Source organism: Oryctolagus cuniculus, chromosome 16 (genome assembly GCF_051225735.1).
Source record: "Oryctolagus cuniculus isolate XC-2025 breed Fujian yellow rabbit chromosome 16, ASM5122573v1, whole genome shotgun sequence".
Taxonomy (NCBI): domain Eukaryota; kingdom Metazoa; phylum Chordata; class Mammalia; order Lagomorpha; family Leporidae; genus Oryctolagus; species Oryctolagus cuniculus.
In genome coordinates this window covers 50,243,415-50,257,127 of record NC_142882.1, presented here as the reverse complement: position 1 = coordinate 50,257,127, position 13,713 = coordinate 50,243,415, and the positions used below count along the sequence as shown (strand labels likewise).

Below are 13,713 nucleotides of genomic sequence, written 5' to 3'. Positions count from 1 at the left end.
GATCCAATGGCAGGAGCCAGGTACTTATCCTGGTCTCCCATGGGGTGCAGGGCCCAAGCACTTGGGCCATCCTCCACTGCACTCCTGGGCCACAGCAGAGAGCTGGCCTGGAAGAGGGGCAACCGGGACAGAATCCAGTGCCCCGACCGGGACTAGAACCCGGTGTGCCGGCGCTGCAAGGCGGAGGATTAGCCTAGTGAGCTGCGGCGCCGGCCCAATAAATAAATTTTTTAAAAACTGTTTCTTGCCATGAGTATGGAGGCTTTGCTTGTTTTCCCATATTACATGTCCTTAACTGATGTAATTATTTGCTTCTATTATTTCCTTGTATGTTACTAAGAAGCACAGAACAGTCTATGGGAAAGAATACTGGGTTAATAACTCGAACAAGGGTGGGTATTCAGCGCCGTGATTAAGTCTCCATTTAAGACACTCACATCCCATATCAGAGTGCCTGGGACTGAATTCTAGCCCTGCTCTCCATTTCAGCTTCCTGCTGATGTACAACCCTGGAGGAAGCAGATGATGGCTTGAGTAGTTGGGTTCCTGCCACCCACATCAGAGACCCATATGGAGTTCCTGGCTCCTGGCTTTGGCCTGGCCCAGCCCTGGCTGTTGCAGGCATTTGGGGAATGAACTAGAAGATAGGAGATTGCGATCTTTGTGTGTGTTGATCCTTCTATTTACCTTTTAAATAAATAATACATATAAACAATTATTATAGAACACGAGGGAAACTCTGTAAGACATTGGCATAGACAAAGAGTTCTTAGAAAAGACCCCAGAAGCACAGGCAATCAAAACCAGAATTAACAAAAGGGATTACTTCAAGCTGAGAAGCTTCTGTACTGCAAAATAAACAGCAAAGTGTAGAGGCAACCAACAGAATGGGAGAAAATACTTGCAAACTATGCAACTGATAAAGGGTTAATAACCAGAATCTATAAAGAGCTTAAGGAATTCAACAACAACAAAATGAACAATCTAGTTAAGAAATGGGTAAAGGACTTGAACAGGCATTTTCAAGAGAGGAAATCCAAATGGCCAACAGACAATGGAAAAAATGCTTAGGATCACTAGCCATCAGGGAAATGCAAATCAAAATCACCATATGGTTTCACCTCATTGCTGCTAGAATGGCTCTTATACAGAAATCAATAACAACAAATGCTGGCGAGGATTTGAGGAAAATGTACCCTGGTCTACTGTTGGTGGGAATGTAAACTGGTACAGTCACTGTGGAAGACAGAATGGAGATACCTCAGAAATCTGAATACAGACCTACCATATGACCCAGCCATCCCACTCCTGGGAATTTACCCAAGAGAAATGTAATCACCTGTACCACCACGTTCATTGCAGCTCAATTCACAATAGCTAAGATATAGAATCACCCCAGATGTCCATCAACTGGATTAAGAAATTATAGTATATATACACTCTGGAGTACTACTCAGCTGTAAAAATTATAAAACGAAATTCTGTCTTTTGTGACAAAACGGATGCAACTGGAAACCATTATACTTAGTGAAATAAGTCAGTCCCAAAAAGACAGATACCAGATGTTTTCCCCGATCTGAGGTAACTAATAGTGTACCTAAAATGTAATTGTTGGAGTGAAATGGACATTTTGAGATTCAATGATTGTTTACAGCTCTTGTCTCTTCCGTTGATGAACAGTGTTTTTTTTTTTCTTCATACTATTTGTTGAACTCTTACTTAGTGTAGGGATAACCTTACAATCATCAAGTAAAGTGAAAGTGGATCTTTGTAAAAACTGAGAGTGGGAATTGGAGAGGGAAGAGGAGGAAGGGTTGGAACATGTGTAGAAGGGAAGGTAGGGTGGGAAGTATAAGTTTGTTTCTAAATCTGTATACATAAAATGCACGAAACTTGTATGACTTAAATAAAAATTTTTTTTTAAAAAAAGCATTGAAACATCTGAGTAATACTGCTAAACCACTTCCCTGAACTCCTGATAACAACAGTTATTTCTTGAATTCAAAACTCTCCTCACCGCTCATTCAAGGATTTACAAACCCCTTCCTTTATTCCTATTTGCTTTTCCACACTTGGTGGCCCCACTATCCCTACAGGGACTCTGTGTTCCAGGCCTTTAGAGGCGGCCTAGGTTTTTGCAATTCAGATCGTACCGTGCACACTCATAGAGCACTCTTTCCTCTCCCCAAAAGTCCCCCTCCATGGCTTCTGGCCCTTCCCTGACAGGTATCACCTCCAGAGTGACCTCCGCCAGGTAGGAAGGAAGCAGCACCCCTCCATAATCCCAGGGCACCATTCTGCTCCAAGCCACTGGAGCACAGAGGCCACACGAAATTTAACCATGGATTGCACCTGCTGCTCATCACCAAGATCCCCAGGAGTTCAGCCCCAGGGCATAGCAGACATGCACCTGTCCCCTCTCAAAAAAGAGCCACTGAAATTCAAGCTCACGGTAGAATCGTGATGTAGAACCACAAGGTGGCTCCAACAGCAGGCTTTGAAGAATATACGAGTAAAGGCACACGTCTCTTACTTTGAGCTGCAGTTGTACCCTGGCCATAAAGAACCTCCAGCAGTTTTCTCTGGAATCCACCATGCCCAGACCACGAACTTCGTTACGAATTCCAGAAATTATCTTGTCCACGTCTTTATCACTGAACAGATCTGGAATTTCTCCTGCCCCGAAAAGAAGACATGGAGTTGACTGAGAGATGGTCACACTTTCCATTTTTTTTCTTTCTCTTTTTTTTTTTTAGAAAAGACTCTTTACTGTGTGTTGAACCCTTAGTGTAGGGCTAATCTTATGAGTATAAAGTCAACAGAAAATAGACCTTTGTAAAAATTAACAGTGGGAACAGGAGAGGGAGGAGGAGGAAGGGTGGGGGGGCATGGATGGGAGGGAGAATGGGGGGGAAGCTACACTGTTCTTACATCTGTGTATGTGAACTACATGACATGTGTATGCCTTAAAGAAGTTAAGTTTGGCTTAAATGATAATAAAAGGACTTGAAATCCAACATGCTGCCGTTCCTTTCTTTTTCATTTAGAAGGCACACAACACGTTGAGGGGTAGGGCCAGTGAGCACTCAGTCCCTACGTGTAGAGTAACACTGACCTCAGAGATGGCTCCTCCAAGGCCGTCCCCATCCGTAAGCACCGTGAGTGTAATTGAGCAACTCACCTCCAATTACTTAGGTGTATCGGTTTCTCCCCAAAGACTGCCGCCCAGCAACCATCTCAAAGACAAATTATCTCTCCTTAAAGTTCACTGAAACTACAGATCATTTGTCACCGGGGGCAGGTCTTTCGAGAAATGTGTTTGCTTAATCACCTGACGCCAACAAGTCATTAATCAGCACCAGGAAGCTCTCGTCTAGAACGTGGGCATCTGTCAGCAGGAACAGAGTGGGCAGGTTCTTGGCGCCGGTCCTGATGTACAAATTGGCAAGATCTACCTGTAAGCAAAGGAGGCCATCACTCATGTTGCGTTAAGATGCTGACGCGACGTTGGGCGGACGGGTGTGGGAGCAGCACGACGTGCCTCCCCCCCGCTTCTACAGTCTTTCCTCCCAGCGACCAGCGTGGGGGAGAACACGACGCCATCACCTCCGCTTCCGGCAAAGTGCGAGCAGCCTCATTTTATGTAGTTATTTGGTTATTAATCAACCCATGTGCCGCGTGAGAATTTAAAATAGCACCTGCCAGAAACTACCGGTGTTCATTTGCAAGAATTGTGACGGTACTTTAAAAAGTTTGTGGGGAAAAAAAATGAAGCGATAAGCTTATTTTGGTGCCCCACCGCAATGTTGAAATCGATACTCATATTGTGATGAAAAAGCCAAGGTTTAAAGACACGTGGGAGTTTGGCCATGCAACGTGCTATGGGCATTGCAACTCGCCCTCATAGTCTCAGCCAGAGCAGAGGAGACTGAGGTGCACTTGAAGCGAAGTGCTTCCCCCCTCCCATCTATCATCAGGGAAACACTCATGGTGTTGAGCAGCAGGCTTGGTTAGCGCAAAGTGAAAACATCATTGTGTAGTCCAGTATTTAATGAAGATATTTTCGGAGCCAGTTCTATGTTATTAAAGCTACAAAAATTCATGGCAAAATGTTACAGCCCTGAGCATCCCCAGTCTAGGGCTCCACAATCTGAAATGCTCCCGAATTCCAGACTGCCTGGGCTCCAACACAATGGCCCGATGTGGTGTTTCAAGGAACACAACCTCCACTTCATGTTATTAAAAAAAACTTACTTACTAAAAATCTTACAATTTTAATTCATTTTATTAATAATTCAAATTTAAAAATTGTTTCAGAATACTGTGTAAAGTTTCCCTTCCAGTTACATGTATGAGGTGTATCTGAAACACGAATTTTGTGTTTCAACTTGGGACCTTTCTCCAAGATATCTCCTATATATAAATACCCTGGAAATCTGAAAAAAAAAAAAATTTTCTGAAAAATCTTGGGACTTTGGTCCCAAGCGTTTCAGAGGAGGGGGATTCTACCTGTATCACTAATTGGAAGACACAACAGCCCGAGACAAATAACTCCTCTAAGGAGCTGCACCTTCCCCAAGCTGCGGAGCCCTTGGGCAAGGCTCGGGGGCACAGCTGCCTGGCGCGCCCGCACCGCAGCTTCCGCTTCATCTGCCCCACTGAGGCGTGAGACGCGCCGCCCACGCCCTCTGCTCACCCGCAGCTCTTGGGGTCCGTAGCCTTCGGTCACGGTGATCTGGAAGACCTGCAGGCTGCAGATGTGAGCCGCCAGCCTGGACAGGCTCTGCTTGCCACTGCCCCCCACTCCAATCAACAGGGCGTAACCCTGAGGGGCCCGCAGGATGCGGCTGATGCGGCACCTGCAAAAGAGGGAGCGAGCCCCAGAGCTTGGGATCCCAGATGCCCTGGGACTTAGATGCTTAGACTTTAGGAAAATATTTAGAGACTAAATTCCAAGTTTTATTGGAAACCTTCAGTCTGCGTTTCTCTGTTTTCCCATCAAACAGAAGAGCTGCTTCCTCCTTTGCCCTTGAGCTGTTTGCCCAGCAAACCTTCCCAGTCTGAAACATTTCCGACCCTTGCACTGCTCTATCACCACTTAAATGCAAGAACACAAACTATGGATATAGAAGGTGCTGGATCTAAGCTTCAAGCAACTTTGATTCCCAAGAAAGATCCCACTCCCACCTCGGCATCTTGGTATGATGTCGAATGACTTCGGGAAGAACAGGTTTGCTTAGAGCAGTGCGGGACAGGACAGCCACTCATGTAGGTGAACCATTTGACTCCGCTTCTGATCCCTGCTTTCCCCACATGGAGATTCTCCTGTGCTGAGGCCTCTAGAATCATTTACTGATGTCCGCTCAGCGTCACATCACACTTCCAGTGAGGCCAAGAAATCCCTGTGCTATAGCAGCCCAGGGATTCTGACTGTTCAAGCTGGTGACGTCACTGCTGCATTTTCCTTTTGTTAAAATGCATTTGTCCAATTTATTTGAGAAACAGAGGGAGGGAGAGACAGAAAGAGACAGACAAAGCTTCTATCCACTGGTTTACTCCCTAGGTGTCAGCAACTGTTGGGTCTGGCCCAAAGTTAGGTACCAGGAACTCAACACGGATCACCCATGTAGGTTGCAGGGACCCAATTAATAAAGCATCGCTGTTGGCTTCTAGGGTCTGCTTCCGCAGGAAACTGAAGTTAGAAGCAAGGCAGGTCTTTTTTTTTTTTTTTTTTTTTTTTTTTTTTTTTTTGACAGGCAGAGTGGACAGTGAGAGAGAGAGAGAGAGAGAAAGGTCTTCCTTTGCCGTTGGTTCACCCTCCAATGGCCGCTGCAGCCTGTGTGCTGCGCGCTGATCCAATGGCAGGAGCCAGGAGCCAGGTGCTTTTCCTGGTCTCCCATGGGGTGCAGGGCCCAAGCATTTGGGCCATCCTCCACTGCACTCTCTGGCCACAGCAGAGAGCTGGCCTGGAAGAGGGGCAACCGGGACAGAATCCGGCGCCCCAACCGGGACTAGAACCCGGTGTGCCGGCGCCGCAAGGCAGAGGATTAGCCTAGTGAGCTGTGGCGCCGGCCGCAAGGCAGGTCTTAAAGGCAGGTGCTCTGATGTGGGGCTCGGGTACCTTAACCACCAGGCCAAGTGGGCCTCTCATTGCCACACGTCACAGTCAAGAATAAATCGTCTCTACCATCAGTGAAATGTGGCTTTAGGTGATGACGTGGGTCATGCTTGTGTCTTCAATGCTAAGAACACAACAAAATAAAATACAAGCGTATAGATACTCAAATGCAGAAAACCAGATGCCATCATGTTTGTGCTAGGCTGCTTTTCTGAAATGAACTTAAACTTCAGGCCTACGATCAACCTCAATCATTTTTAACGGTGCTTTCTGAAACAAGAAGTGGGGATCACTTATGCTAAGCCCAGCGTGTGTGAAGATTTTCTGAACACCTCCAATAACCGCGAAGACAGGTTTACAAGCTCAGTTATCCCATTCCATCTTACTTTACATGACCACGCAAACCAACAACCCTGGGAAAACTATACAATTGCTCTGATGTGAGCAAAACCCCCAGCTACAAAGTAGGGCATTCATTTCATGCCAGGCCATGTTTCAGGATGTCACCTCACAAGCTGCGCTGGGTGGCAGGCTCCCCCTCTCCAGGACTCAAGGGAACTGTCCCATCTCGTCTCCAAGGCTGTGTGAGTCAGCTCCTGGCTCAGATCCTTGAGCACGGGCACAGGTTCATCTATGAGGTCCCAGATAACTCCATATTGAAATATTATTTGGGAAAACCCTTCTCAATGGCCGGTCTTACCCACCTGAGCTATACGTTAAGGTTCCTACTCTTTATCTATACAATCAGAGGATCCCCCCCACCCACCAACCCACCCCCAGGGATCCACAAAACAATCAGCCCTCAGCTAGCTTATACCATGGGATGATGGGTAACGCTCAAAAATTTTGTTAAGGCACCACGGCGAAACATTTTAAGGAGTGATTTTTCTGAAAACAGAAATCTCTCCATTATTTTTTCCTTCTCTTCCCTCTTGCTTCCTTCCGTGTTGGTTTTAACAGCAACTTCTTTCTTTCTCTTTATCATCTTTGTCCATTTTCACTTCTTGTAAGGACCAGTGAGAGTTGATAAGGCCTTAAACTAAGAGGGTAGTACTGGATGCAAATATGAGAGCGGCTTTCCACACAGCGGCCGCAGCAGTGAGCTGTTAACAGAATCCAGCAAACGACAGCATTCCCACGCTACAATACATCCAATCGCTCCTCATTGCCCTTGGAAGACAATCCAAACTCCTTATCCTGTGCTGCGACTCACTGTGTCCCATGAAGTTCATGATCCCTCAGTGTGGCAGTGGTGGGAGGTGGGTCCTGGATAGGAAGTGTTTGGGGCTTGGAGTGGAGCCCTCGGGATCAGATTAGTGCCTTTCTCATCTGAGTTCTTGAGGGAGGGAGTCTGGCTGCTCTCCGACTGACCAGTGAGGGCAAGAGCGGGTTGTGATAGTGCAAGGTTATCCTTTGTGCTTTTGTCTCCTGTGAATGCAACCAGTTGCCCGCCATTCTGTTTTCTGCCATCAACTGAAGTAGCACTAGGCCCAAGCTGGAACGAGCAGATCTTGGCCTTCTCAGCCTTCAGAAGTGTGAGCTACAATGAAGCTCTGTTCTTCAAAAACACAGAGCCTCAGGCACGCTGGGAGAGCAGCAGAAAATGGACTCAGACCCCGGGTTTCAAAGGCACAGCCTGGGTGAGCAAGGCCAATTCCTGCCTCATCACACACCCCTCACCCTACCTGTTCCGTGTGCTGCAGCCACCCTGACCCTCTAGTCTCTCTCTTGTCTTGAACACTCCTGCCTTGAGGCCACATGAGATCAGCCTTCTTCCAGAACATTCTTCCTCCAGGTCGTTCCATGACTAGCTCCTTCTTCCCACTTAGATCGAACCTTCAACGTCACTGCCTCACCTTCCCTCAGTCCCTCCTTGGAAATCCAGAGAGCTTACTTCTCAGATTCAATCCACACTATCGCTCAGTGTGCGACATGACTTGGATATTTTTCTTGTACACTGCTGTTTGTTTATGCGCGTCCTTATAAATGTTCTTCTGCACCATGAACGCGAAAGCTCAGGCAAACAAAGGACTGACTGGACTGTGTTGCACTTGGAACAGTGTCTGACAAGAGCAGCTCCCAGAAGGTTGCAGAGCGTGTGTAAAACACGACCTGCCGTCTCGGAGGGGAGAGACCTTATGAACCCACGTCGGCCTCAACACAGGTCTCTTTCCCTACTTTCTGCCAAGAAAACATGCCCTCCACTCCCACTAAGTTGCTCAAAACTATCAAATCAGTCAGCAATGTTTCTATCTGGCACTCAGCAAAAGTCTCCTTTATCAATGAAAATACATTTGGGTCCTGTCTCTGCCACTTGCATGCGAGGTGCTTTTGAGCAAGTCATTCATGTTCCCTTTTATTTATTTATTTATTTATTTGACAGGCAGAGTGGACAGTGAGAGAGAGAGACAGAGAGAAAGGTCTTCCTTTGCCGTTGGTTCACCCTCCAATGGCTGCCGCAGCCAGTGCACTGCGCTGATCCGAAGGCAGGAGCCAGGTGCTTCTCCTGGTCTCCCATGGGATGCAGGGCCCAAGCACTTGGGCCATCCTCCACTGCACTCCCTGGCCACAGCAGAGAGCTGGCCTGGAAGAGGGGCAACCGGGACAGAATCCGGTGCCCCGATTGGGACTAGAACCCGGTGTGCCGGCACCGCAGGCAGAGGAATAGCCTAGTGAGCCGCGGCGCCAGCCTCCCCTTTCTTAACATTCAGCTGAAATCCTGGGTGTGACGACATGTGAGAAAGTAGTGTGTCTGCACAAGATGTGGCCAGGAGTGTGACCTCATGACCAGCAAGCCTTGCCTAGTGTATGACAAAGGATAGGACAGAACCGGTCCTCTCAGAGTGATCTACTGAAAAGGCATGACTGGCTATGCACGCTCTGGTCCTTCCGTGAGAAGCATCGTGACTGCTCAACTCACACATGGTGCATGGCGTCTTCAAACAGCACCAGGTGCATGGCTGCGTTGAGTTCGTTGTAGTTGTCTAGCATTTCCGTGAGGATTGCCTTCAGCACCTCCCAGCTCCTCACTGGCATGTAGCATGGGTCTGCTCCCCCGTGAGCGAAGTGGCAGTAGATGAGGGGCTGTTGAAGCAGCGCCTGACTGTCTACACCCTGCAGGATGAGAAAGAGAAAAATACAGGGTGTCAACACTCACGAAGATTTGGGGGCACAGTGGCTTCTGAAGGGAGAAGCTTGCAAGTCTTCCATGAACAGGTGGATGAAATGCTTCCATGTGCCTATCAAGGACAGGTGACCCTTGTCTTGAAATGGCTCGGTCAATTATCTCTTTTTTTTTTTTTTTTTTTTGACAGGCAGAGTTAGACAGTGAGAGAGAGAGAGAGAGAGACAGAGAGAAAGGTCCTGTTTTTTCATTGGTTCACCCCCCAAAATGGCTGCCATGGCCGGCATGCTGCGGCTGGCGCTCTACGCTGATCCGAAGCCAGGAGCCAGGTGCTTCTCCTGGTCTCCCATGCAGGTGCAGGGAGACACCCTCCACTGCACTCCCGGGCCACAGCAGAGAGCTAGACTGGAAGAGGAGCAACCGGGACAGAATCTGGCACCCTGACTGGGACTAGAACCTGGGGTGCCGGCGCCGCAGGCAGAGGATTAGCCAAGTGAGTCGCGGTGCTGGCCTCTATCAATGATCTTTAGACTTCCTGGTGGTGCAAATGCAATAGCATTCAGCAGAGACCGTATTCTGGATCCTGACCTTTGCTGAAGGTAGCAGCATGCAGACTGGTCCTCTCTTGTGATGCTGGGAAGTGACAGTGAGCGGCAGCTACCAGCCAGCCCCGTGACCACGGAGGAAGCCAGATACCCAACAGTGTCCGTAGCTGGTAGCTACGGGGATGTTCAGTAGGCTGGGTACTGAATGCATTTTTGACTTATGATACTTCCAGCTTTAGGATGAGTTTATTGGGGCACAGCCAAATCGGGAGTGAAGGAGCACTTGTAGATTCTGGAATCTCAATTTTGTCGACAGGTAAGTTCTTCCCAGTTCACTCACGTCCCCATCATATATCAGCCCCCCCCACCGTTGGGTGCGGGAGCAATGGCTTCTGACATTGCACACTTACTTCAAAATATTTGTAAGAGGTTTCCAACAGTCTTTTGTGAAATAAGTCACAATCCTTTGTGTCTATCAGTTTATCCCCGTACACCCGGGAAGTTTCATGAAGCCACAGGTGAGTTAAATCATCTGGACCTTTCAAACATTCAGGAGAAGCAAATAAAATCCCCTACGAGGCAAAACAGAAAAAATATTTATTTGGAAGTTAATGGCATTCTAAATAAATTTTCCTTTAACACTTTATATACTTTATACTGGATTTAGCCATTTGTTAAGTTAAAAGAGGTATCATAAATGGTAGTGTGTGTGTGTTTGTGTGTAAAAGCAGTTTCACCCTCAGATAAGCAAAATTTAAAGAATTTAATATCACTGATGGCCATTTTTAGGATTGCATCTAAATTTCAAGGGCTAGCCCAGGAGGTAGGCACCTCACCTGAGCACTTGTGGGTACTAAGTCTTCCAAAGGATCAAGTTTACAAATCCAAAGTATAAACAGGTAGCACGATGATCACAGAATCATAATATTTTGTTACTCTAAAATGCTCTGATGTCAGTCCGTCTAACCCTTTCACTTCACAGATGAGAATCTAAAGATCAGAAGTCAAGTGTCCAAATCCACACCCCAAGGGTAGATCTGTGACTCCTAGGCCTACTCCACTCTGCCCTTAAGTATCTTGGATTGACAAAGTCAGAGTCAGGGGAAATGCAAAGAAGTCAGCTACTAAAGGCTAAGAAACCCTCTCGTTGGCATCAGGTCAGGTGCAGCCAACAGCCTGGGTGTGAACAATTACCAGGAACAGCCTCTCTTTCCTTCACTTTCAAGATCAAACGTCTGCTCTAAGACAACATGTTAGCAATTGCAACCTTTCTAGTATGTTCTAGAAATACAGGCCTGAAAAAAAATGGCCCTTGTTATTAAGGAGCTATTATCTAAGGCTTTGTTATGGCTGCAAGGAGTGATTTTGGAAAGAGGGTTATAAAAATATAAAGAGGCCTTGTGAAGTTTTCATATTTAACCAGGAGGCGACTTCCTTCACAGAACTTAGAGCTATAAATAACCACCCCACGACTTCTACTGCACAGGCTAGAGTACAATAGTTGCATTAGAAAAAGATTCCAGACTTTCAAATCCTCTTCATGAATTCCTTTCAAAACCAAATATACCAACACTGTCTTTGTACAAGGCAAACCAGGTAACGTTCAATATCAAAACAAAATAGATCCAGAAATTTTAAAAACTATAATTTCCTTTGTGTTTTACAATCAGATGTGAATCCAGTGTGCAATAATATGAACAGTGTCTTTCCCCTGGCACCAAGAAAAATAATCAGTCACTCAGTATGGGGAGTTGAGACTTTGACCCTTGCTCTTATTGCTAAGTAACCCAATGAGAGGATCTGAATGTGACTCAAAATTCCTTGGCTGAAACTTAACCACCAGAGCGATCCTATTAGTGAGTGGGGACCTGTAGGGCGCAGTGACTTCACAAACTAGGTGCTAGTCATTCGCCCCATGGCCTTTCCCTGCCTTGTTCCCGATGACTCAGTCCTCAAGACCCCAACTTCAAAGCAGACACCAGGCCCTCACCAGAGCCCAAATGTGCTGGTGCCTTAACCTTGCACTTCCCCACCTCCGAAAGTGTAGGCAATCACTGTGTCTTATTGATGAATCACTCAGTTTCCGCAGCATCAACAGATTAAGACACTGCACAACCTGAGAGGATCTGCTGTTCTCACCAGCACAATGTGAACAGCAAGCGTGTTGAATTTACTTCCCAGAAACATGTATGCAAGTGCAGAGTGAATGAACACACACAAAAATACAGAGCATGGCCTCACACTATGTTCCACAGATGCAGGCCATTAACATCACTAACAGCACTTCTCTGATCAAGAGGCATAACAGAGTAGTTCAGGCACCTGGAAGATGTTGGTTAGGTCTCTCAGGTTAAAGACGTAGTGGAATTTAACCGCCGTGGGTAAGAAGCTATGCGCCATCATCTGATGGAAGGCTATTGTCGCCTGGATCAAGGATGGGCTGCTCCTGAGAACCGATGGGTCGAATGCTTGCTGCTGGAAGTGGAAACTCAGGATCTGCCCATAGATGGTGTTGAGCGCATCCACGGATGGGAAGTTAAACGCAAACACTGTGAAGTGTCTCTGTGAAGAAAAACACCAATCGGGTGTTTACCAGAAAATGGTAAAACATGGCCCAGTGTTTCCCTTCCTCCCTGTTTCTAGGCCCATTGCCGTTTAACTTCTCAGTGCCTTCCACCCTGACTCTGGGATTGGCTACCTGACTCACTTAAGAAGCCCACAGGACGAGGTAGAAGCGACAGGGTGCCAGCCATGGCCAAAGGCATCTGTGTAGCCACCTGCTATCTTTTTTTTTTTTTTTTTTTTTTTTTTTTTTTTTTTTTTTTTTTTTTTTTTGACAGGCAGAGTGGACAGTGAGAGAGAGAGACAGAGAGAAAGGTCTTCCTTTGCCATTGGTTCACCCTCCAATGGCTGCCGCGGCCGGTGCGCTGATCCGATGGCAGGAGCCAGGAGCCAGGTGCTTTTCCTGGTCTCCCATGGGGTGCAGGGCCCAAGCACCTGGGCCATCCTCTACTGCACTCCCTGGCCACAGCAGAGGACTGGCCTGGAAGAGGGGCAACCGGGACAGAATCCGGCGCCCCGACCGGGACTAGAACCCGGTGTGCCGGCGCCGCTAGGCGGAGGGCCACCTGCTCTCTTAAGTCCCTCACTTTGCCATGAACTTTACAAGCCTCCCAAATGATGAGAGACATCACAGACAGAGCCACATTGTCCGGATCATTGCAGGCAAGGCTGCACTAGATTAGCTAACAGTCAACCCTTAGAGAGAGACAAAGGAGCCCAGCCAAGATCTGCAGTCGCTCAGCCACCTCCAGTGGCCTCCAGCCGAGTGAGGAAGCCACCAGTGAGCTGCTGTTGAAGCACATTGCTGGTGGCTGCTGATGTTATTACTATTTAAAAAAAAAACCTTACATGGATACAGAAAAACCTGTATATAAACTCTATTTATTTATATAAAGGGAATAGATTTCATGTATTTCATCCATACAGTTTTAAGAGCACCATGTTACTTCCCACTCTCACTCCTCCTCCCTTTCTTATTTTTGTTCTAATTTTTGCAATGACACTCTTCCAATTTACTTTGTAATCACGAGCTGAATCCTCCACTAATACAAAAGTCAACAGGTAAGAAACAGAAAGACCAGTTCCTCTGAAACATGGACAAAGGCTACAGACAATAGTCAAATCTCAAGGTGTCATTTTCACTCATACACATTACATTTTTAAAGCAGTTTTATTTATAAGTGCCAAACTTGAACTCAAGTAAGGTGTGCCTCAATAGGTGAATGGATAAACAAACCATGATCAATTTATTGAGTGTTAGTAGTGATAAAAAGAAATGAGCCACTAACCATGAGAAGACAGGGGTGAGCCTTAAATGCATACTGCTGAACTAAGTGAAGAAATCAATATGACAGTGCTGTGTT

The 13,713-nt window shown here is 46.8% G+C and overlaps 1 protein-coding gene across 3 annotated transcripts in view; it reads right to left on the bottom strand.

The window, feature by feature from the left end:
* Positions 1-13,713, bottom strand: part of DNAH11 (dynein axonemal heavy chain 11) — a 365,338-nt gene that overhangs the window by 151,205 nt on the left and 200,420 nt on the right. For all 3 annotated transcript variants that reach the window (XR_016222511.1, XM_089315357.1, XM_089315358.1), the window contains exons 49-54: positions 12,110-12,349; positions 10,198-10,359; positions 9,039-9,232; positions 4,697-4,859; positions 3,332-3,455; positions 2,534-2,676 (exon numbers count right to left, since the gene is read on the bottom strand). Coding sequence is in view for 2 of the 3 variants with exons in the window: in XM_089315357.1 (XP_089171483.1) it covers positions 2,534-2,676; positions 3,332-3,455; positions 4,697-4,859; positions 9,039-9,232; positions 10,198-10,359; positions 12,110-12,349 (1,026 nt within the window). In the remaining variant the exon portion in view is untranslated. The remainder of the gene's footprint in view (positions 1-2,533; positions 2,677-3,331; positions 3,456-4,696; positions 4,860-9,038; positions 9,233-10,197; positions 10,360-12,109; positions 12,350-13,713) is intronic.